The sequence below is a fragment of the Diplodia corticola genome, assembly GCF_001883845.1.
Source record: "Diplodia corticola strain CBS 112549 chromosome Unknown scaffold10, whole genome shotgun sequence".
Taxonomy (NCBI): domain Eukaryota; kingdom Fungi; phylum Ascomycota; class Dothideomycetes; order Botryosphaeriales; family Botryosphaeriaceae; genus Diplodia; species Diplodia corticola.
This window is the reverse complement of record NW_017971489.1, coordinates 555185-578986: the sequence shown is the minus strand read 5'-3', so window position 1 is coordinate 578986 and position 23802 is coordinate 555185. Positions and strand designations below refer to the sequence as shown.

At 57.9% G+C, this 23802-nt stretch overlaps 7 protein-coding genes across 7 annotated transcripts; 3 read left to right on the top strand and 4 right to left on the bottom strand.

The window, feature by feature from the left end:
- Positions 1-959: 959 nt before the first annotated feature.
- BKCO1_10000173 (salicylaldehyde dehydrogenase) lies at positions 960-2534 on the bottom strand (the record flags this gene model as incomplete). The annotated part of the gene is made up of 3 exons (XM_020269359.1): positions 960-1104; positions 1167-2018; positions 2089-2534. 3 exons carry the CDS (start codon positions 2532-2534, stop codon positions 960-962), a joined length of 1443 nt encoding a protein of 480 aa, XP_020133003.1.
- Positions 2535-3459: 925 nt separating this feature from the next.
- On the bottom strand, positions 3460-6626 carry BKCO1_10000172 (glycoside hydrolase family 47 protein; the record flags this gene model as incomplete). Its single annotated transcript, XM_020269358.1, has 2 exons — positions 3460-5661; positions 5712-6626. The coding sequence occupies 2 exons, from the start codon at positions 6624-6626 to the stop codon at positions 3460-3462; spliced, it is 3117 nt and encodes a 1038-aa protein (XP_020133004.1).
- A 494-nt stretch (positions 6627-7120) lies between these two features.
- Positions 7121-8931, top strand: BKCO1_10000171 (mitochondrial translocase complex component; the record flags this gene model as incomplete). Its single annotated transcript, XM_020269357.1, has 2 exons — positions 7121-8269; positions 8332-8931. The coding sequence occupies 2 exons, from the start codon at positions 7121-7123 to the stop codon at positions 8929-8931; spliced, it is 1749 nt and encodes a 582-aa protein (XP_020133005.1).
- Positions 8932-10011: 1080 nt separating this feature from the next.
- Positions 10012-11726, top strand: BKCO1_10000170 (heme oxygenase-like protein; the record flags this gene model as incomplete). Its single annotated transcript, XM_020269356.1, has 4 exons — positions 10012-10020; positions 10080-10337; positions 10382-11125; positions 11184-11726. The coding sequence occupies 4 exons, from the start codon at positions 10012-10014 to the stop codon at positions 11724-11726; spliced, it is 1554 nt and encodes a 517-aa protein (XP_020133006.1).
- Positions 11727-14596: 2870 nt separating this feature from the next.
- BKCO1_10000169 (mmc protein) lies at positions 14597-15731 on the top strand (the record flags this gene model as incomplete). The annotated part of the gene is made up of 3 exons (XM_020269354.1): positions 14597-14713; positions 14796-15241; positions 15299-15731. The coding sequence occupies 3 exons, from the start codon at positions 14597-14599 to the stop codon at positions 15729-15731; spliced, it is 996 nt and encodes a 331-aa protein (XP_020132923.1).
- A 2591-nt stretch (positions 15732-18322) lies between these two features.
- On the bottom strand, positions 18323-21160 carry BKCO1_10000168 (c6 transcription protein; the record flags this gene model as incomplete). Its single annotated transcript, XM_020269353.1, has 1 exon — positions 18323-21160. The coding sequence occupies one exon, from the start codon at positions 21158-21160 to the stop codon at positions 18323-18325; it is 2838 nt and encodes a 945-aa protein (XP_020132922.1).
- A 972-nt stretch (positions 21161-22132) lies between these two features.
- BKCO1_10000167 (uncharacterized protein) lies at positions 22133-23726 on the bottom strand (the record flags this gene model as incomplete). The annotated part of the gene is made up of 4 exons (XM_020269352.1): positions 22133-22651; positions 22702-23306; positions 23360-23620; positions 23675-23726. The coding sequence occupies 4 exons, from the start codon at positions 23724-23726 to the stop codon at positions 22133-22135; spliced, it is 1437 nt and encodes a 478-aa protein (XP_020132925.1).
- Positions 23727-23802: the final 76 nt, after the last annotated feature.

Sequence of the window (23802 nt, the reverse complement as noted above, 5' to 3'; positions counted from 1 at the left end):
CAGATTGGGTAGAGAAAGGCTCCTAACCGAACCATTAATGGAAAGCCCGGGTAGACGATATTGTTTGGCCATTGTCACTGTTCAGATTCAGTCAAGCCACGAAGAGTGCTGAAGCTCCATGGCTCAGCCATAAAACCGAGCATCCGGTGCGGACGCTGCATGCAGGAGATATCCCTGCTTTCGGAATTCCTTCAGAAGAGCTTTCCCAGGCCCAAAGCTGCGTGCGTAACAGTGTTGACAGTTGAAAATCGGTGGTCGCGTGGGAAAGTGAAAGGCTGGCCATTGAACAAAGACTCCATGTGGGGAAAATCTCTCGAAGCTGTGTAGTATATGCTTCATGTGCGAATTAAACCACAAAGGCGCCACATCTGTCGCGACAGCTAAGTATGCCCACTGGAAGATTAGGAGATAATGGTTGGATGCTCTTGGATCAAATCCAGCTAGCGACGAGTCGAGATATGGAAGAGTGGTGTTTGGAGACATTCCATGGGGAAAGGGCACAAAGAAATAGTAGCGCATTGTCGACAATACGACAGACCGATACATTGGACGAATGAAAAACAGTAATTTGAAAGGCAAGCTAGCGGGATGGCGATCTCCTACAGCGTCCTGCGTTGCGGACTGAGGGATTGCTTTGAAGAACATGGGCTCTTTCACCCCATACGCCCAATGTGGAAATCAAACGAAACCAGCCAATCGACGCCTTTCATCCGAATCACTGGTACTCTATCGAAAGAAGAGCGTTGGAAACCCAAGATCGGCAACAATTTCATAACACAACACTAAACGAAGGCAAAAAGACGCATCGGTCGTTGAGGGGCTTACTAGCAGCTCTGCCCGGTCTAAAAGATGGGCGCGACCATGACAAGAGGAAACAAATGTTTGACTAGCTGATAGTATTGATTCTTTGGATATCATATTACAGAAATTTCACATGAGATGGTTCCCCACTTACCGTCTTAATTCTTGAAGGTGATGGTCTTGGTCTGCAAGAACTCTTCAAGACCCCAGTGAGCATTGAAACGGCCCCAGCCGCTCTTCTTGTAACCACCGTGCGGCAGCGTAGGCTCGTCGTGGATACTCATACCGTTGATGTGTACCGCTCTGCAGGATAAATGGTCAGTTGGAGGAACGACGACGTGATATCAAGCCAAGACAAGACTCACCCAGACTCGATCTGCTTCGCAACCCTCAGCGCGCGAGCAAGATCCTTGGTGAAGACAGCACTGGTGAGACCATAATTGGTGTCATTGGCGATCCGGATCGCCTCGTCCTCGCTCTCGACCTCGATCAAGCTGACGCTGGGACCAAAGCTTTCCTGGTGATACAGATCCATATCCTCCTTGACGCCCTCGACGACGATGGGTCGCAACCGCGTCGCCGAGATGGCGCCCGTGTCGGGGTGCTTCTCCTGGCTCTTGTGGTCGCCGTGCACGACCTTGGCGCCCTTGGTCACGGCATCCTCGACCAGTTTCCTGTTCTTCTCGATCGCGGCGCCCTGGACCACGACGGGAGCGGGGCCGGCATCGAAGTGAGTGAGGAAGCCCTTGAGGGCGGGGCGGAATTTCTCGATGATGTCCTTGTGCACCAGGATGCGCTCGGTCGACATGCAGACCTGGCCGCTGTGCACGAAGGCACCGAGGGCGCATTGAGTCGCGGCCACCTCGATGTCGGCGTCGTCGAGGACGATGGCCGAGGCCTTGCCGCCCAGCTCCATGAGGCATGGCTTCAGCGCGGTGCCGGCGGTTGCGGCGATGATGGAGCCGATGGCGGTGCTGCCGGTGAAGTTGACCTTCTTGATCACGGGCGAGTTGATCAACTGGGTCGTAACGGCTGGGGAATCGTCACGGGTGGTGTACAGGACGTTCAGGACGCCGGTGGGCAGGCCTGCCTCGGTGAAGATGCGGCCGATGTTGTGGTAGCAGCGAGGGCTGAGCTCGGAGCCCTTGAGCACCGTGGTGTTTCCGGCGGCTATGGCGTAGAGGACGGAGCGGATGCCGAGGATGTACGGGGCGTTCCTGCAGGGTCATGGTTTAGCCTCAATCGCATGCATGCTGTGCCGCGATATTGCCAGGCGAGATTACGCACCACGGGGCAATGCCCAGAACCACGCCAAAGGGCTCCTTGAATACGAGAGCGGTGGTGTCGTCGTCCTGGGTGGGAGGAATGGCGCCCATGATTGCACCGATTCTGCCAGCGACGTCCCGGATGAGCTCGGCGGCGATCATGATGTTGAAGCCGGTGAACATGGCGGCGGCGCCCGTCTCCTGGGTCATGTGGTCGCGGAACTCTTCGCCATGTTGTTCCAGCAAGTCGGCAGCCTTCAGCAGGATGTTGCGGCGGGCGATGGGCTTGGTCTTGGACCAGGCGGGGAAGGCGGCCTTCGCGGCTTGGAGGGCGGCGTCGACATCGCTGGACGAGGCGGAGCTGCAGGACCACAGGTCCTTGTGGGCGGCGGGCGAGTGGACGACGAAGGTTTTGGAGGTGGCGGCGTCCTTGCCGTTGATGAGGAGAGGGATGGTGAAGGCCGACATGGTGGGGGCGGGGTATAAGTACTGTGCGCCGCCCGGGCTGTGTCAGCCAAAGTGCCCATTGATGCGCACAAAGCGTAGAGGGGAGGGCAGAGGGATGGCGGGGCTGGCGCGACTTACGGTGGTGAGCGGGCGCTGCAGGGACGAGGAGCTGGGCAGTCTTTTGCTGGTGGTGGAGGGACTTTGCTATGGGTTCTGCGCCAAAGCAACAGCAACAGCCAGGCACAATCCCTTATAAATGCTGCGGGACGGTGGGGACGACCCAGACGGCAGCTCCGGATGTGTCTCTGGACAACTGCCGAGATTAACAAGTGAGCGACAGCAATAGTGTGCTTGAGGTTGTGGTGATCGGCTGCGACCCTTGTCGAAAGCTCCCTTGCAGACCCCACATTTTGCCCTGACGATGCCAGCCTCGGGAATCAATCGTCGCCCGCCACCCGCCCGCGCACGCCCACTTCCCGCAGACCACCGCAGAGCACCATTGTCAATCCGCCGCGTTGATGCCGCCCCCTTCCGGACCCTTCCGCGATTCAATCTGTTCATGCAGACACCCACCTGGTGACCGGTGCCTATCCTTGCCAAGTCTGCCCCGGCATAAACTTCTTGTCCTATGACGATTAAAGTCTCACAGCGACTCGCAAAATCATCCCCTTCGCTTACCCCCAGTCGGATCGCTTGGTAACGCAACAATTCGAGGTAGTAGAAGCTTCTGTCCGAATCCTCTCGTACAAACACAGCCACGTCTAGCACCAACATCCTTGCGACAACAGCGACACATACCACTTACGCAGGGATATCTCTAGCCAATGTCATCCGCAACAAAACGGGAAAAAAAAAGGAAGCAAATAGGAAACATACAAAAGAAGGGAAAATAGAAAACAGCAGCCCGCTCCAACCTTCGTTTCTATCATCGTCGTCATGGTCATCATCATACAACTATCAGATTCCCAATCCTCAGCCCCTGACTCTCATACCACCACCTCCTCCGAATCCCCACCCCGACCGCCCTCTCAAACAGCCTCACCGTCTCCTCCCCACCCCCCAGCATGATCAACGGGATGGGATGCGGCCGCGGAATCTCGCCGCCGGCGAGCCTCTGCTCCTCCTCCAACAGCGGCTGCACGAGATGGTCCTCGCCCCCGTCCTCCTCCATCTCCGGGAACGACACGATGATGACGAGCTTCAGCGCCGCCGGCGACGGCGCGTACGCCGGCACGTTGGCCAGCTTCTGCGAGAAGCTGCAGCCGCCGCGCCGCAGCACCACCACCTGGTGCTCGCGCGGCACCGACGCCGGCAGCCGCTCGTGGCAGTTCTCGTCGCCGACGTACACCTTGCGCCACGGCAGGCTGCCCTCGTCGTCTTCGAACTTGCCTTCGTCGCTGCTGCTGCTGCTACTACTGCCGCGGCTGCCGCCCCTTCGGCTGTGTGCCGGGAATGGCGGTGGCGGTGGCGCGGCCCCGGGACCGGTCGATAGTGCGGCTGATAGCTGCACGCGACGGACTTGGTGCTTGCCATCTCCGAAAGCGCGGGTTGGAGCGTTGGGAGGGGGATTCGCGAGTGAGTCGAAAGGGAGCGTCTCTGTCAGCATGTTTTGAATGTTTTGGAGGAGGGAGCTGATGAGAGACGGGTTCATCTTGTCCGTCTCGAGGTAGTCGGGGAGCGAGATGAGAGAAAGAGTATCGTTAGCTAGGGCAGCTTCTAAAATGTCGTCAAGCGAGTCTGGGTCGTCCGGGGATGTCTCTTTGCCAACTGCGGCGGGTGGAGGTTCGAGGGCATCGACGAAGACATCGAGTGCTGTGAGATCCCGCGTCCGCGTGAAGTACGGGTCTGCAGGATTGAAGCTTGACACCACATCGCGAGACATGAAGATTTTTTCGTCTCTTCCTAACGCGACGTTGGAAACAGCGTAGATCCTAAAGTGGTCGTTGCCCGATTCCTCCTTTGACAAACTGCCTTCACTTTCACGCACCATGCCGAGACGAAGGCCACTCATCGAGTTGACTAATATGCCACCACCAATACGCTGAAGGGAAGCTGTGTTACCCACGCTGTTCGGCAGGTTCGGGAACGAAAGGTCGAATGTTGCGCGTGCGACCATCTTGGAGCTGGTGCCATTGTACGGTATCAGCTCCGGAGGAAGGGTCCAAGGGAAGTAGGTGAAGTTCGATGGGGATCTGACGTCCGACAGGGAAATGCTGGGGTGATCTGCATTGAATTCAACGAGCGGCGACTCTAGCGTATCCCGGTTCGGCATCAAGTGCAGCCGGGCCAAGCTTGCTGCATGAAAGACATCATCCCGAGCTGCTGTCGTGGAAATGGTGAACGGAATAGGGGCCGGAGGAAGAGGGCAGGCGGCGTCATTAACATAATCCGGTAGTTGTCTGATAGCCTTGCTGCGTGCATCAAGGAAACTTTCGTCTTGGCGGAGTCGCTCGGGTATGATGAGGGGATGGCCTTCGGTCGTGAACACCCAAGGACTTCCAAGGTGATTTAAAGGATGATCGAAGTCGAAGAGGAGGAAGAGATACTTCGCAGTCTCGCCGAGGAAGAAGCTCTCCATCCGATCGCTCTTCTCGCCGGTCCTCACATCTTGCAAGCCTGCCCATCCGCACTTTGTCCAACACCTACGCTTGATGTCCCTCAAAGCCATTTCCCCCACGTGAAGATACCACGGATCTTTTGTCGCACGGTACAAATACCACGTCGACTCGATAAACTCGGGGCGGCCACCCCACCAGCGCAGTCCCATCTCGATGTTACCAGTTGCGGTTGACCATCTCTCCGGAAGGGCTGAGTAGCGTGTCCAAAGCGCCGTGTATAGAAGATGGGTTTCGATCGCTTCATCTAGCTCTCCGGCCATGGTCAACAGTCCAGGATAATAGGCGCTGAGGCTGTCGATCCAGAAAGCCCGCATGGCGCCCGTATATAAATCCACTTGAAGGTAGTGCGGGTGCTGGTGCATCGGACCTCGATAGATATGTCTTCTTATCCCAGCATGTGCATCTTGCCATGTATGGAGGAAGGCTTCAGGCGAATCCGCGCGCTCATTCTCCAAATCGTAAGGCAAGCCTGAGAGGAGAATATGCGATTTGAGAGCGTACTCGAAGAAGCTGTCGATTCCTGCTCCAATCTGCTGTATTCAATATTTAAGTATGTGCGCAGGAGAGGGTGATAACTCACGCCAGTGTATGGGCTGACCCAGTGTCCTGTTTCAGCATCGATTCCCGAACCAATGAGGCCGGTAGTGCTCCGTCGGGCCCAGATCTCCCAGAATGCCCGCTTCGCAACCTTCTCGAATTCCATGTTGCCCGTCAACCTGCTGAGGGTGGAAAATTCAAGCACGAGGCTGCCAGCACCGGCACTACATGTCTCCGTTATTTCAGGAGGGGCGTTGGGGTTCTCCTGGCATTGACCATGTTCCGAGTCGTTGTTCAGAGGGGAGTTGGCGTAAAAGGGTATGCCGGAACGAAGGTTAACGCGAGGATATGGTATGCCTGTCGGCGTGTGGAAAGCCGGGAGTAGCCTCTTGCCCAGGTCGTAAGCCAGACGCAAAAACTGGCCATCGTAGACAAAGCCGCCCGGCCACTCGATGCCTCGGCGCCCGTCCGCAGTGTCGACAAAAACAGGCTCGTATCCGCGGATTGGCAACTCGCCGACTGCGAAAAGGTGGGTGCTGAGCAATCCACCCAGGCCTCTAATGACCGTCTCAAACAACTGCACTTTGCTATCCAGGTCGAACCCTCGCGCCCGCTTCCCTTGTCCGGCCGGCCCATCGGAGCCGTCACCGTAGTATTCAACGAAAAGCTTCACGCCGTTTTGGAAGTCTTCTAGCGGCTCCCGGCCTCCGTGTGCATCATGCGGCGAAGATGCCAAGATGGCGAGCGTGGACAGGCTGTCGATCAGAGTCAAGGAATAGTTGCCGAGCACGTCGTTGACCTCGATATGGGCGGGGTTGGCACGGTCTCGAGTCAGAGGAGAGCACGTCAACGGCCGCAGCTCGTCTTCCGGGAAGGCATTTTGCATGTAATTGTCGTAGCCGTGATAGAAGATGTCTGCGGTTTCCCGTCTACAAACTCGGGTAAGCGGGGTGCTCATGGCGGCGCCAGGGAGGGCAAGCTACTTCAGGTTGGCGATGGCCTCATTGGTCATGCAGTGCGCGAGGAGCGCGGTTCCCAGCAGCCACAGCAGAAGGCATCGTGTGAGAGGTGCGGAGCGGCTGAATGGCGTAGGAGCAGCCCCGATCAGCGCCAGCCAAGTCGACAGCATTCCCTCTGGACGGCTCCCAAGGACGGCATGGGAGGAGCAGAGCGGTTGGAGAGACGACGAGAATCTCCAAGCTCGGGCTGAGGCGCAGAGGGGCAAGGTGGGGAGGATTTATAGGACAGCTGGAGCTTAGGTGCATGAGGGAGCTCGCAAGACCCATGCGCCTGCCGGCGAGTCAGCGGCGCCAAGCCCGGTGCGCGGAAATTCTGGCGGCGGCTGCATCATCATCGTTGCCGGCACGGCGCATCCACACCACTCCAGCCTCGTCAATTCGTTGCAGCTTCGTCCGGGCGCGCCTCTTCTGACACCCGTCCAGCTCCAAGGCAATGCTCTCGCGCGCAGCCTTCCGTCTTATTGCGGCTCGCCCGCTGCTTGTGCCGCTTCCCCGAGCGCCCGCCGCCGCCTACGTGCGCACCTACGCGAAAGACTCCAGGAATCGCGCCACCAAGAAGCCGATTTCTCGCCAGTCCGAGCCGAACGCCGTTCCAAAGCGACAACGCGCCGCTGAGTCCTCGCAACAGACGGGAGAGTTCAACCCCGCTGCGTCGCCCGACAAGAACACCACCCCGCAATCACCGCCGGCACCGGGCAAGCCCAGCTCTGCGGCTGAGCACCAGTCCTCCGAGTCTGCCGGCTTCTCCACTTCTCAGCCCGAATTCGAAAGCCCTCAGTCGACCGAGGCCAACACCACTCCCGCCGATGCTCCCGCCGATGCTCCCGCCGATGCTTCCGTCGATGCTCCCGCCGATGCTCACCAGGCGCAAAAGCCTTTGCCCGACTTGAGGCATGGCATTCCCTCCACCTTTGCCGAGGAGTTCCTCAAATCCACCCCGTCGTCCAAGGAGGATGCTCCCGAGCCGAAGCCTAATGTCACTGAAGACCCTAAATACGAACAACCCGAGCCTGAAACATCTGGTGGCGACTATGGTGACCGTGAGGGCGGTGAGCTTCCGAAGTCCGCATACGAGACGTCTACGGATAGGAAAAGGAACATGTACGCAAACATAACTATGGTTATGGGTGGTGTCTTGTTGGTGACTGGTGGTTTGTTCCTGGGCCGTGAGTGGGAGTCCGAGGAGGAAGCAAAGCAGCACCCGGATGTCCCTTCCGGCTGGTCACCGTCGGCCGTGTACGCGCGCGCGAGTGCCAGACTCTCCGGATCTCTGGGTTACTACACCGAGCCTGTATTCCCCAAGCTGCTTCCTGTGGTCGACCCTGCGCCGCCGTTCACACTGGTGTTGAGTTTGGAGGATCTGCTTGTACACAGTGAGTGGACTCGCGAGCATGGATGGCGGTTCGCGAAGAGGCCTGGTGTTGATTTCTTCCTGCGCTACCTCTGCCAATACTACGAGCTTGTTATTTTCACCAGCTTGCCCATGGCCAATGGCGACCCCGTCATTAGGAAATTGGACCCCTTCCATGTCGTCATGTGGCCTCTTTTCAGAGAAGCCACACGATATGAGAAGGGCCAGTACGTCAAGGCAAGTTTATTGCACCTGCCACCCTTCATACATCTTGTTTCTAATGTGTTTTCCAGGACCTTTCCTACCTGAACCGCGACCTGAGTAAGACCATCATTATCGACACCAAGGCAGAGCACGTTAAGAACCAACCCGAGAACGCAATCATCCTCCCTCCATGGAAGGGTGAGAAGAACGACAAGGGCCTTGTCTCGCTTGTCCCCTTCCTTGAGTACGTTGCGACGATGGGTATCACTGATGTGCGGACAGCCCTCAAGTCTTTCGAGGGCAAGGACGTTGCAGCCGAGTTTGCGATCCGTGAACAGAAGGCCCGTGAAGCTTTCCACAAGCAGCTGGAGGAGGAAAACTCGCGTAAGCCCAAGCGTAGCGGCATGAGCGCATTGGCGGGTGCGCTGGGCATGAAACCAGCGGCTCCCCAGGGTGGCCTCATCGTTGGAAAGGAGAGCGCAGCTGAAGGATTTGCGAAGGGCAAGATGCTCTCGGACCAAATCCGCGAGCAAGGCATGAAGCAATACGAGGTTATGGAGAAGGAGATCCGCGAGAACGGCGAGAAGTGGCTCAAGGAGATGGCGGAGGAAGAGAAGAAGGCGCAAGAAGAACAAATGAAGAGCATGAAGAGCGGCCTTTTCGGGTTCTTAGGGAACAAGCCCGAATGAAAGAACAGTAAGTACGAGGCTCGAGCACAGTAACACAAAAACGGGCGTAATCCCTGGATCCAGGCTTAGGAAAAGAAGACAGAGGTGGGGTACTCGGAATTTCCACTCTTGTTTATTGCGTGATGCGGTGGTGTTCGAGTTTGGGTCCGCCGCAGGATGTGCCTCGAGATGTGCATGTTGCAAGTTTGGAGGGATGGGTAACGCGACGCTGACTGCTGCAGCAGAACTTCTTGTTAAGCATGTATTATATATTTCAGAGGCTCAATTTTGAGCGAAACTTGAACAGTAGTTTTACGATGCTTCTGCTTACATTGCTTTTCGCGATGACGTATGGTTGAGCATTGGGAGCGAAATGTAAATGCTGACTGGCGAGGTTACAGAAGTCATGATCCTCAAGGATCGGACGACCGCGGGTGTCGCTACCTGTCCTCAGGCATCGTCAGTCTGCGTTCTCTGTCACGAAACACACCGGCCAATGACTGTCACAAGGCCCGGACGACGATCTGTTCTTGGCGCCTGGGGTGATGGGCATTTACATTCCTGCCTAAGCGCTGGTTGGAGCTGTGTCTTAACATCGGGTTCTTGACGGGGACTGAGCATCGGATGAAACGGTTCGCTCAGTTCCGGACTCGTCCGGTCTGCTGACGCTCGAATAGGCATAGGCTGGCCTAGCCGAGCTGGGACGATGACTCATCCAGACGAAGGTGGCCGCTTCCTGACAGCTCGCTACCGGCACTCGAGAGGTCTGAGACCAAGCTGGCTTCTTGCGATTGCCACCGGACGATAACCCAGTGGATGCAACCCATTGAAACTACGCGGCTACCTCGAGAATTGAACGGGGTATCTACTGCAGAGTTTTCGGGGCTCTGAGCGCCCGGACTGAGGTGTGCATCGCTGCGAAGAGCAGGCGCTGCTTTTGACGCTGCCAGTGGTCCCGTCCGTGCGCCTGCCGATGGCGGTCTTGTCTTTACCTGCTCTACCTAAACCGCGCTAGCGGTGTTAGCTGACTTCCCCTCAAATCTTCCCACGAAAGATACACTCCTTCTCCGCCGTGTATCGTAACGGGTAAGGATTACAGCCATGGGACGAGTAAGAGCCGCCCTACATCTCCCTCTGCACCCCATATTGCAACGTCGCTGACCTCCTAGCATGCAAATCCCGATATCCGTCGTGCGTTCCAGGAATACACTGACGAGTCCACGCCGTCAAAAGTTCGTTCCTCCTTCTACCCGTCTTGCGACGACGCTCGACCCATGAGGTCGCGACGCCAGAGCAATGTAGCCGCAAAAGCACCTCCAGCGGGCCATTTCGACGCGGCCCCGCGTCCATGGCACGCATGCGTCATGGCGTTCACTGAACCCGCTGTTACTGCGACGCGGGACCCTGTCTCCCGTCGCGACCGCCGCGTTTTTTTTCCTGCCATCATCCAATACTGACTAAGTGACCACAGTGCGCGAAAGTACGATGCCTGCACTGCGGCTTCACGCGTGCGAAGAACACGACGCGCCAGATTGAGCACCTTCAGTCCTGTCAAGCCTTTCTCAATTCACCCGACGCTACAATGCACATCCAGCAGACGACGACCGCTACTATCGACCCGAACATGACACAGCCGGACGGCACCCCCAATCGCGGGATTCTGAACGGCACTCACCCCAATCCCAATCTCCAGGTCCACCGCCGTGGGCCAAACACGAACAAACGCGCGCGTGAAGGCCAGCCCATAGCTCCACACCCGGGCCCGCCGCCGCAGCAAAGCCCATCCCTCGTAGCACATCTTCTCAACCGCTTCCAAGGGCCCTTTACCTCGGCGACGCAGCAGCCTTTCCTGTCGCACGCGGGCTGCGGCACCCTCTCGGCGCCCGCCCTCACACAGTGGTTGGTGCAGGATGCACACTATGCGCGTGGCTACATCAGATTCATTGGCAATATGCTGGCGAAGCTCCGACTGCCTGTGGTGCCGAACAGTCAGTTCCACCAAACCTATCGTGTAATGGACCTCTTGATCAGTGCTCTCAACAACATTCGCCGCGAAATGACCTTTTTTGAAATCACCGCGACCAAGTTCGGCCTCCAGATGACTGACGAGCCGCCCAATCGCATCACTCGCGCATACCTTGACTTGTTCCTGAGCAGCACCAGCAGCGGAGCAAGCCTGCTCGAAGGTATGGTGGTGCTATGGGCTACGGAGCATGTACGTCGCCTTCATCTGTAAGCTCGTCGCAAAACAGGTACTCACAGTTCGTATTTAGTGCTACCGCAGCGCATGGAGCTATGCGGCATCCTTCACACCCACGCTCTCTACCCCCTCGAACGAGCCGCACATTGTCGCGCTCCACCAGCAGCTAATCCCCAACTGGACGTCTGCCCCGTTCTCCAAGTTCGTAGATGCCTGCCGCAGCCTGGTTGATGAGCTGGCCAACACAACCACCTCGCCGAATGGCAAAGAAGAGATGATGCGCTGTGAGCAACTGTTTGAGCACGTCTGCTGGCTCGAGGAGCGCTTTTGGCCGGACGTGGATGGTATGGGTGAGGAGGACGAGACGGCGCGCCTTGCAACTCACGGCGCCCACCACTCAGCCTCCGCAGCGGCGCATACGCACCCCACCCATAGCATGACCGGCGCTGGCATGGCAGGAAGCACGACTCCTAGCATGGGCATGAGTGGTGGGATGAACGCTGGTATGGGCGGCGGAATGGGAGGCATGGAGACGCCTTCCAGGGACTCTGGTGGTTCGTTCTCTGGAGCTCTGAACGGGATCGCTGAAGCGGCAAACGGAACCCCTGGATCCTGAGTCGACGATGAGAAGTCCGGGGAACAATTTCATGGGTGGCGATGGCAAGACAAAAAAGGCAGGGCAACGGAGATATGGCTGATGTAATACGGTGTTATGGCGCATTATCTTTTCCAAGGTCGGGCATGACTCATGGGCGGTTTCCTCTCTTTACTGGCATTTCCCCTTCATGAATGCTGCTTTTCCATTCCTTCAGATGTTTCAGCGGAGTATGACTGACACTTTCGGCACGTCCGATTATTATCAGTATGGCATTATGCAGCATGTACCGTGTATTTGACCGGCGTTGATATACTTAGCCACTTCTCCGTTTAGTAGCAACACTGGTTGAACGTGCACTCGGTATGCTTTTGCTCAACTCCACTGTTCGACAAGTTTTTGACTTGTTGCCCGAAGGCGCCCCTACGAAATTCAAGCTTGTGGCTCGACATGACAACAGGTCGCAATAGAACTAAACTGCTTCATCTACCTCACGAAGAAACGGCATCCTACCCACATTGGCAGTTGGGATATTGTACTCGGTAATCTGAGCGTGTTTGTGCGGTTTCCAAACGCGCGTTTGCGCCGGGCATTCGCTTCATCAGCTACTGCGACATCGGGAGTTTCGACATGGTTCGAGACGGAAAGGGCTTGTGTACAGGGTTGCATCGGCCGATGATAGTTGGGCGTTTTACTTTTCCCACAATTTCCAAACACGAGCACGAGTTTCTTGGTGCCAGTGGCCCATTCCCCACGACACGACAGAATATAGTTTCACTTCGAGAACAATAGCCGAGCGTCTTGGAAGAACAAAACCATCACGTCCTGATTCAGGGTTGGAGGCGGGCTGCAGGGAAGGGCGGTCGAGCGAGGCCTGCAGAAAGTCACACCGCCTGTCAATAAGGCTACCTAGGTGTCTGCCCTACACTACTATTGCAGACAGGCTATTCATGGAAAACGCGGCCGTGCAGGGCGGGAGCCGGTGTCTTGGGCGCGCTGAGGAAGGAAAGACGCGCCGCCGATATCATAATCGACGGTGCGATCAACGGGTTCTCGCTGGCCACCGGCATTCCCTTAGCCGCACCACAGCCTTACCAGGAGCCGTTGCCGGGTCCGCGCGCGCGCGCACGCGCACGAAGGGAATCAGCGGCAAAAAGAAACGCAAAAAAGAGAGAGAAGCCATGAACATGGCGGTGATGAGTCTCCAGTCGATGGACTTGATTCTCTGCAGAGCATCGAGCGAGTGTTGTAGTATATTGTACCCGCAGCGGGGGCGCAGCGGACGGCTAGCGGCACGCCTCCGCTCAAGGAAGGCTGTTCGTTCCCGCCGGGCCGCGTTTGCGCGCGTAGTGAATAGGGGCTGGTTCGTCCCAAAGTCTCGCTGTTTGCCGAATGCGAGCGAGGAGAGCTCGGCAACGCCGTCAGCGCCCACGGCTGGCGCAAATCTCCGTCTTAGCGGCGATGCTATTACAATACAGCAGAGCGTCATATATCGTATATGCGGCGGTGCTGCAGGAGAGCATTGGCTGCGGGCCGGCAGAATGGGAAAGCATGGTCCGTTTGCATGCAATGCGCACCGCTTGGAGGGCTGCGAGTCATCTGGTTTCTGCCCTGCGAATAAAGTTGATCAGCGGCCACGGAGCCAGCCCTGCGGCGGCTTTGCTGCAGGAACCGGCCGCCGCGTCGGCGTTTCTGCTTCTCCGCTAGCCCAGGTACTCCGCACCACACAAGACGGCTGTTTGCTACCACAAGCGACATGACGAGCGACATGAGCTCGCGTGCGAACGAATCAAGCGCACACACGCACCGCGGCGACGGCCGAGGCTCTCTCGCAACGAGAGGTGATGAGCACGATAGCACATGGCTGCGCGTCCGGCGGCACTGAGGCACGGAACCGCAGCGGCGTTGCTGGAGGTCGGGGCCCGGGCCTTGGGCGTATCGCACGAGATGAAGGCCCGTTTGATCTCCGGTTCCGCTGTGGTTACATATGCCGGGCGTGAGGGGCGGTGGTGCGGGCGTGCGGGCGTGCGCCGGTGAGGAAACAAGACGGAGGGCTGATGCTCTGGAGGCGCAGCATCGAGTTATGCATGCGGTGGGCTGGCAGCGAGGACAGGCGCCGGGTTGTTTGGGCTGGGTGGTGCTGGGCGATGCTGGGTGGTGCCAAGCGGCGCCAAGTGATGGCTGGACCGCCCCACGCTGGAGAAACGGCCCTATGCAGAGCTTGGTGCCGGCTGATGTCACCCCTGCTGCCACCACTCCTGTTCCTGCATACGAGCTGCCTGAGACGCGCTCCAATCTCGAGCCTCCGCTCCATGGCCCGGTCCAGAGTCCGAGTCGCCTCTGCTGCGCGGCGACTCGTCCACGTCGACGAGCGAGTAAGCGCTGCCCGCCGCTGAGCGCCAGCAGCCCCGCCGTCAATCTCCGCCGTGCGGCCGCACGCCACGGCTAAGATTGGGATGCCGGCCCCGGCTCTATCCGGATCGTCTCATTTCCCTGCCTGCCTGCTCGCAACACCCGCGCGCACGCAGCGCCATTGGGCGGCCGAGTCACGTCCCCGCCTACACTCTGAAGGAGCAGCGCCGCATGTGGCGCCCTGCCAGGTACGCACCAATCATACCGACACGGCAGCTTCGTATTTCCACCGTCCAGCTAGCCGCAAGCGCACTTCTATTTTCTGCCTGCTCGTCCGTTGTCGTGAATCCTCCGCCGGCAAGCAGCCTCTTAAAAGTCCACCCGGCCCCGCATGCTCTTGACTGCTCCAGCCGCTCTTTTGCACAACAGCTCAACACCAACGCACAGCCTCCACTCGCTGTAGCCTCACTCTCTTTTCAACCCACCACCATCCACAGTCTTTTCCAAACACCCACCAAACACCCTCGCCTCCAGTCAAAATGGTTGCCTCCGCCGACTTCTCCCTCTTCGCCCTCTTCACGGCCGGCCTCGCTGCCCTTGTCCGCGCTGACGATGGCCCCACCGCCAACGCTGTCCGCCTGCCCGGTCTCGGTGATGTATGTTTCTCCCCGGTGTTGGCCGATCCGGCGCGAAGGAGCGACGGTTGAGATCGAGCCCCCTGCTGACCACCGCGCTCAGATCGTTCCCGCTGGCGAGCGCTACGACATCAAGTGGGATGCCGCCACGCCCTACGCCGGTGGCACCGTCACCCTCATCCTGCTGAAGGGCCCCTCCACCAACGCCGTTCCCATCCAGACCATTGTCGCTGGCACTGAGAACGACGGCTCCTACGAGTGGTACCCCTCGGCCGACCTCGAGGACTCCAACGGCGACACCGGCTACGGCATCAAGCTCGTCATCGACGCCAACGGTGCCTACCAGTACACCACCCAGTTCGGTATCTCCAACACCAAGGCCGCCTCCTCGTCGGCCGCCGTCTCGTCGGCTGCTGCCTCTTCCGCCGCCTCGGTCAAGGTCGAGTCTGCTGCTGCCTCTACCGCCGCTGCCTCCAGCGCCGCTGCCTCCAGCGCCGCTGCCTCGGTCGTCACCCCCACTGCCTCTGGCAACGCTTCTTACGTCACTGAGTAAGGATCCCCGAGATGACCATCGCATCCAGCCCCGGTCTAACACTATGACAATAGGATCGTCACTGCCTACACCACCTTCTGCCCGTACGCCACCGAGCTCACCCACAACGGCAAGACCTACACCGTGACCGAGCCCACCACCCTGACCATCACCGACTGCCCCGGCGGCTGCACCGTCACCAAGCCCGTCTACACCTCGGCCGTGACTGTCTGCAAGACCTGCTCCGCTTCCTCGGTCACCGCTGCCGTCCCCACCACCTCGTCGGTCCAGGGCGTCGTTGGCAACCCCAACCCCCCCTACGGCACCATGTCCAACACCACCGTCTCCTACAGCAAGCCCGCCCTCGGCTCCTCCACCACCAAGGGCGTTTCCACCCCCGCCTCCACCCCCAGCAACCCTCTCTACACCGGCGCTGCCGGTGTCCTCAAGGCCAGCGGTGTCTTCGGCGCCGCCGCCGCCATGGGCGCTGCTTTCTTCGCTCTCTAAGCGCATTCGGATGCACTCGCGAATCGGGTTGTGGGCGTTCTTTGCTGTTTCAAAACCAAGATAGTTGGTAATGTCTAAGAGCGGCTTTCTGGCGGTGTTGTAGCAGTTGGCAAAGGGAAAATCAATGAGCTTGAGCGAAGAGATCCCTCTATTCTTTTATTTCGTCTCTTGTATGACTGAGATGGGGGGTCTTCCTCAAATGGGATCCTCTTTTGAACTATACCAGATTTTCTTTTCTCTTCTTCCTTGTTGATACCTCCAAACTTTTCATTTCATAGATCTTAACGTAAAGCGTCATGAAGTTCCTTTGCTACCAGATTTCTCCTGGCCTTCACCGGCTGCGTTGCTCGTGAACCGTTGCCAAATCTACCGATGTTCGACATACATTATTCTCCAGCTGACCATCGTCACCCACCGCGCCTGCAAGTGGTCGTTGTAACAATGTAACCTCCCTCGCTCCCTCGCTCCCTCCCCCCTTTGAACGCGCACTAGACCAATCCAAGCCCCGCCACCAACCAACCAACCAACCAAAATCCATCCACCAGTCCATCCTTCGAAACTTTAAACTTCGCCCAACGCCTTTCCATCAACCATTTAGCCCCACGGCACTTGTTATCATATTGAAAACGTCCGGTACTAAATATCCACCCACGCTACGTAGCTAGCCAGCTAGCTAACGGGACGTTCCCACTAGGGGTACCTGATTATCAGAAAAGCGCCACAACGCCGGCGCCGCCACGGGACTTCCCTTTTAGTGGCGGCGGCGCTGAGCTTCGACCACGTGGAAACCAAGTGGTGGCGCAGTGGTGATTGCCCCCCTTTTTGTCTGTCGCCCTGCCTAAAGAAGAAGTGAGAGAGGAGGAAAGAGGGGGAAGGTAGGGGTGTGGCGTATGTACGTGTTGTTGACAGCAGGTTACTAGCGTACGTCGGGAATGGGGAGGAGGGGGTTTGATCGATCCCTGTCTTTGAGTGTCCGTCCTTATGTTCACTGCTGAAGGAGCTGTTGCAACTGTTGTTACCTCAGTGCTGGGAAGGAAAAAAAGATAAATCAGCGGGCGCATCCGGTCAGCAACGACGACCGGTAATCATTCGAGCTTGATTTCTTTTTTTGTTTTCGAAACAAAGGATCGATCCTTGGCTGTTGTTTTTTTTCACTACTCCTTCCCTTTCCTTCGCGCAGCTCGGGAAAAAGCCGGAACGTTCCTTTGCAGCCCTTCCGCCTCTCGCGCGCCTCGTCACGAGGGCGACGGAATGATAAAGGGGAGAGAGTGCAATGAGGAGGGAGAAAAGCCCGCGTGGCGTGATACGATAGTATAGACCTCAGTGACAATGGTCCAGTGCTCTCGGTATCCGCCGTAGTTGCTTTCGCTTTCGGTTGCACATACGTCCGAGTGTAGTGTGACAGAATCGAGTACCTAGCGCGTCACTTGCTGCTTACTCCGCCTTCCTGCCTCTCTTCCCCCCTTTTTCTCTTATCGCTCGCTGACAAATCTACCCGGGTGAGGCAATGGTGAGAACAGTGAAAAAAGTATGTGAATTGGCGATTTATGAACGATCCACCTTGGAGGAGAGAAAGAAGGGCAAGGGACATGTTCAACCGACTATAGATGCTACATTTTAACGAATGACGTTGGTCATAGATTAGACAAACCATTTTCTATTCAATCTATCACTTGCATACAATGTATGATGATTGGATTATGAAACAGCAAGGAGCGTGCGGCCGGGAAGGAGAGCACAGTCCAATCAACGAAGCATCACCCGGGCGGAGAGGCACGGGCTCGGAACGAGGGCACGCACGTGGAAGAAGACCGGAACATCCCTCTCGGCTTCTATTTGTCAGCTTGTCGGCATCTGAATTTGTATGTGCGCGGACGTGCACAACTTGATGTACCAACACGTCGCTACCGAAAGAGATAATCCGCGGAGGGCGTGCGTATTTCTCCGCGCCGCCGGAGGGGAAAAGAGAAGGATGACCGCTCCGCCGGAGAGCACCGGGATCATGTCGCTTACGAATGAGAGTTGGGATGCCACCAAAAGATGAGGAAAGGCACGACAGAGTAGGCACCATTTGTGCAGAACCAAACGTCCAAGTTGCATGATATCATTGTTGAATTTTCCATATCCTCTGTTTTACTCCTGCTTGAAAAGAGAAGAGAAGAGTCCTCATATATGATGCGCCGAGTAAACAACCGTTTTCCATTGTTCGTGAGAAGTGGGGTGGTTTTCATAAAATGCAGAGGAACGATGCTGGCATAGACGCGTATAAAAAGTAGGACGCCAGAGCAGAAGAGGCGTACTCACGGAAAACGTATCCACGAGCCGGGAGCGACAGACCCATGCGCCACAGAGTAGGTTAGTCGAAAGGATGCACAGAGAAAGTGGGTATAGACAGTGATGCGACACATCCCTCAACCAAAAAGAAAATACCAGACGTAGAAGTAGCGGTAAGGCGACTGCAAAAAAAGGCAAAGGTGATCTCAGGGGAGATAGCTGTACGTGTGTCCGAAAATCCCGAACATTGGGCATCAGCAGCCACGGCACATCCAAAGAAAAAAAAGTTGCAAACTTTAGAAGCCATTGCAGAAGGCTCAATACCACGTTTCAAATCCTCGTACAGGAACAAATACCTGCTCCGTGTCGCGGCGATCTCCCTGAAGCCCTTGGGCTGGATCAACGTCCATGCCGTACTGGGCGACCAAATCGTCCCAATTGGCCCAGTTCATGCCATCCGGATCTCCTACGCCGGGAGACACGGTACTGGCGCTGTTATTTCGGACCGGCGAAGCTCCATTGAGTGCGTTCGATGTGTTGATGCCTCCGAATTTGTGGACTCCATTGGGTGTGTTGCCAGTCCCGGTGCCGGAGTTGGATATGGAATTTGACGAAGTATTACCGCTGTTGCCGTTGCTGAGGTCTGGGATGCCATCGGCCCCATCAATAGGTTCGGGCGAGGATTTCAAGAGCCAATCAAGGGAGGTCATGGAGTCGTGTACTTGAGATGGGGAGTTGTGAGGTTGTGGTGGGCTTCGGGTCTCAGCGAGGAGTTGACTGGTTGGTGAGACGAGATCTCCACCTGCAATCTGCGTTTGCAGCGATCGCGGTCCGCTTGGTGTCATGAAGACCTGAGGAGATGCCATAGCTGTAGTGAAGTCCATGCCGAGCGGCTGGGATGTGCCTGTGGAGAAATCGAAACTGCTGTCGAAGAGTGATCCGCTGATGTCCTGGAACTGCCGCTGGTGCTGGTGCTGGTGCTGCTGTTGGAGCTGTTGAGCAGCGGTTATTTGTGGCAACATGTCCAGGCCGAGCGTCTGCCCCGACACATCCGGAAAATTTTGTTGGGCTATTGCCTCGGCCTGCATAGTCTGCTGCTGCTGCTGCTTGGCAAGCTCAGTCTCTCGGGCAGAGCGAGCCCGTGCGACGAGTTTGCGGAGAGGGCGCCACAGGCAGCCCTTTCTCTGATCGTTGCTGAGATCGTTCCATCGCCGCGCTGCCGTGGCTTCCACAGCTCGCCAAGCCCGCGCAACGAGTTCTCCTTCTGTCCGATGGCAGAGTTCGGATAGCAGGAAGGCAATGGCATGCCATTGGACGTAGGTCCTAAAGAGCCATCCCCATTTCTGGGTACGCTCCTCTGTCTCCAAAAGGATGCTGTACTCAACGTTCTCGAGCGATGTGACAAAGAGCTTGTCTTTGGTCTCCTGTGGCAGGGATGCGCCGCCATCAAGGCGCTGGTACGGGTGATATATCATGAGCCACATTTTGGACATGATGAGACGAGAAACTGTGGCGATGACCCAGTAGAGCGGGACCGACATGTCACAATCTCGCAGATACTTTTCTTCGATCTTGGAGTGAACCTCGGTAATCCAGCGCTCCTTCTGCTCCAGCGACACTGACGAAAGGAAGCGGTTGCATCTTACGGGACCCGGTGGAACGTATTGGATGCGTCTGTAGACGTTGGCAACCTCGTATCGGACCAGGCAGAAAGTCATCTCGGTACATCCGGTGCGTTCCTTGGGGAATTCGGTCATGGAGGGGTACAGGTCAACGTCATTCACGTTCAACGGGATTTGGGTGTCGAATGAAGCTTCGACGATGGTGGGATCGCAGCCGTGATCTTCACTGGCTCGGGCGTCGAGGATGCAGACCTGCCACCAAAGACGGCGGCGGAGCTCGATTTCGAAGGGGGAAAGGCCGAAGTGGGAGCCGTCGCGGTGGATTCCAAGGGTCTGGGCCATGCGCACAACCAGTCCTGTTAATGTCCATATCATCCGGGCGGGCTCGTTGCGGCGTAGACAGATCAAGAAGATAACGAATGCCTGCAGAACCATGAACTCATCTGTCTGGAGGAAATTGGCGCGTGCAAGCCCTTGCTCTACGCCGAATCGGAACCTCGCAAGCAGATTGAACTTGGTGTCGTTGAAGAGATCTTCACAGTCGGCCTCGGAGGTGCTGGTGACTACGGCGTAATAGATGGCGAAGAGCAGGGCCTCCATGCTACGCGGGATGTGGTCCCTGTTCTCGATGGCAGATTTGATCTTGGGCTCGATGGTGGGAATGTGCAGAACCTTGACCAGCGGATCCACGTTTTCCCTGAACAGAGCCCAGAGCCGATGGGCATGTTCTTCGGAGGGGTGTAAAGCCAGCATATCGACGCTGGTCGAGCTGTAGCCGAAGAGAAAGCCCTGATGAGCGTTGGACGTGAAGGACTCAGGCGAGGCGTGGTCTTCTTCATCGTCGCTGTCGTGGGTGAGAAGCTCTTTGATGTCTTCGACCTGTTGGAGCGAGGAAAGTGAGTAAGCAAGCGCGCCTAGTTCTTGTGCGACAAAGCCATTTACCTCGTTGTTCAAGCTGGCCCAGAAACTGCTGTTGATGTACCGGCTCTTGCCTTCGTCGACGACCAGCCTACCAAACCTCGTCTCAAGCCCGGCGATTGTCTTGTCTTCGGGCGGGAGGTATCTGTACTTGGCGCACTCCTCGCTGTCCGGGTTGTGGGGCGGCTTCACGCCGACAAAGACTTGCGGTTGGCGCCTCACTTCCTTGGGCGGCTTTGGGGCCTTCTCTTCCTCGGCGGGCAGCGCACTGCCGTCTTCGACTCCGCCAAGCGTCTTGACCATGCCCTCCAGCTTGCGAAGGCGGTCGAGGAGCTCGGCGTCGGGCGGCTTGCGGGCCTTGCGCGGGGCGCGGCCCGGGGCAGGGAAGATGCATTCGATGCGGGCTTTGGAGCAGTTGGTGCACGGGTGCTTCTTGTCGCACTTGACTTTCCGGCGGCGGCACGTAACGCAAGAGCGAGGATTCAGAGCTGAGGTGCCGCTGGCGCTGCTGATGCTATGGCTGTGGCTCGGCGGGGAAGGCTTGGATATGCGATCGGCGGAGCCATTGCTGTGGGCATGGAGCAGCTGGTCCATGGTGCTGGAATCGACCGACATGGTGTTCACATGGAGCCCGGCGCGGTCGGGGCGGCAGCGGAGTTAAGAAGCGAGGCGGGACGAGGAAGTGGGCAAGCTGCACGAGCAGCGCGAGAAGAAGACGAGATGGCGGGAATGCGGGAATGCGAGAATCCAAACCCCTCCTCTCCACAGATAACCGCCACTCAAGCTCACGGCTAGTCGGCGCTAGGAGACGGCGCACACGGGCAAAGGCGGTGTCTGGGACGGTTGGGCTGAGGGCTGTAGCATCTGATAAAGGGCGGCGCAGAGTCAGCCCGCCGTGGCGCTTTTGTAAGCAGCGCGAGAAGAGTCACCGCCAGCAGCTTGCCCTGAACGCGCTGGGCTGACGCACGATGCGCGCGGGACCCAATGAATATGCCCGCCGCAGATGAACCCGCCGCCCGCACCCTTGCCCGCCGCCCTGTGAGCGCGGCCCGTCTGGCGGACACGGCCGGTCGGCCAGCGTTGCTCCGTTGCGGAGGTGCTTCTGGCTTCCGGAATCTGGACGCAGGCGACAGCTGCCTGGAGTGCCTGGCTCCCGCGAGGCGGAGCCTCACATGCCACAGCAGGCCGACGGCGACAGCAGGCCGACAGCAGGCCGACAGCAGGCCGACAGCAGCCCAGTCCCGTCGCCCAGTCCCCGCCCCTGCCCCTCCCTTGTCTTCTGGGCAATGCTTGCGAGCGCTGGCCCGGCGTTAGGACGGACGAACAGCACGACGATCACGCGGATTGTGCCGCAGCTTCTTTCTTTAGTACAGGTGGAAGACTGTCGAAAATCAAATTTGCTAGCATGCTGTTCCTGCGGACCCGTCCTGCTTGCTGTGAGAGGTCCGCCTGCGCTGCGCAGCCCGCATCCGGCAATCTACTGCGAGTCATGCAACCTCCGACTCGCCGACCATCCCTCCGTCTGCCCCGTCTCGCCCGTCTTGCCCGTCTCGCCCGACTCGCCCGAGCAAGCCTGCCTGCGCCTGCCTACACCATCGCCCGCGGGTGCGTTGGCTGCTCGTTGTACAGGTCCCGGCTGGTCCGCCCGTGATAGCCCATGTCGCCCAGCGCGATGTCACTGCGCGACGCCTGCGACTGCGCATAGCTTGCCCCTACCCCTGCACCTGCACGAGGTGGGGCCTGCGCGCTGTAAGGCGGGGGCGCCGAGCTTGGAGCAGGCTCGAAGTACGCCGCCGCTGTTTTCCTGCGGTCCTTCCTTCGTTTGTACCAGACCCCGATCATCAGCGTCACGAACACGGCCACCACGAACAGTAGGTACACAATATTGCTCCGCTCTTGGTCCGCGAATCGAAACCCGAGGAATCCGTTCGCCAGGCCGGCGCCCAGGACGAAGGGTCCAAGGTAGCGGTGCATCTTTCCCATCGTCGTCGGCGACCGAGAGCGCTGGAACATGCGGTGGTGGAACCATCCAAGGCCGAGCTGGACGGCCAACAGACCAAACACTATCAGGCCAATGATCTGATGGGCAGAGTCGAACTTCTTGGACTGCAGGCATGTCAGTTTCCTGCAAACACTTGAGTTTGGCCTCCACTTACCTTGTTGTAAAATCCACTAATCCATATTCCAAGGCCTGAACCAGCGCAAATGACTACAAAGCCTCCCGCCTGGGTGCCGGCATGCAACTGGACCCGCTCGAAGCCACGTAGCAGGACGACGCCAAGGGGGAAGATGAACAGGAAGGTACCGCACATGACGACTGCGTGCGTGCCGGATCCACGCCCGCCATCGTCCCCGTGGAGTCGACCTCCCATGGTTGCGCCCTTCATATCCATTCCAAACGCCGTGCCGGCCACCGTTGTATTGGCTTCGGTAGCTGCAGTCATGTCCATTGTGAAGCCGCCGTAGTATAAATGACGGCGGATGCCCGCACTCCTCGAGTTGGAGTGCAGGTCATGGCTCATGGGCCCGATGGCGTAGATGAAGGGCTGAGATTTATCGCTCAGGTCCAAAGAGGCCTCGGGTGCAGCCGATTTAACGTCCCTGCAGTGGGCATTGACTGAGTAACGATCACCGTCGGAGGTGCTGTCCTGGAGAATGCCAACGGACGGGGTGTCGTCTCCCTCGTACACGAAGCAGTCGATGGAGGAGCGGTAACTGGGCTCGTTTTCGCCCGTGGCAACACGAGGGGAAAAGGTGACATCTAAGGCAATCAGCAGTGGTCGGCGAAGTCGTGTGCACGGTGGAGTGCCCTACTGTTGCCGTCGGAGCTGTGGTACAGGAGAAAGATCAGAGCGTCCTTCATCTGGGCGCCGACGCCGACAGCAACCCATTGCCACTGGTCGGGGCCGCTGAGGTGCATGTAAAGATCGACGGCGCCATTGTTGTTGGTGGCCGTGAGCGAGAAGGTCAGGTTGCCGTCAGAGGAGCCGTCAGAGGAGCCGACGTGGTTGACAAAAGTCGCGTACTTGGGCTGCGAGGGCTGTCGTGAGTCGCGGACAGAGGCGGTGGCTAGAGCTGTCGAAACGGGCCGTCAGTGCGCGGGCCGGGATCCACTCAAAACCGACTCACCCGCATTCGAGACCAGCACGGCCAGAGCGATCGTCAGCCATCGCGGAGCCATGATTGCGCTTGCTCGCCAGAGGGTGCGGTGATGCAGCGGTGCAGTCGCGCTGCGCAGTGCGGGGAGAGCGAGCCTC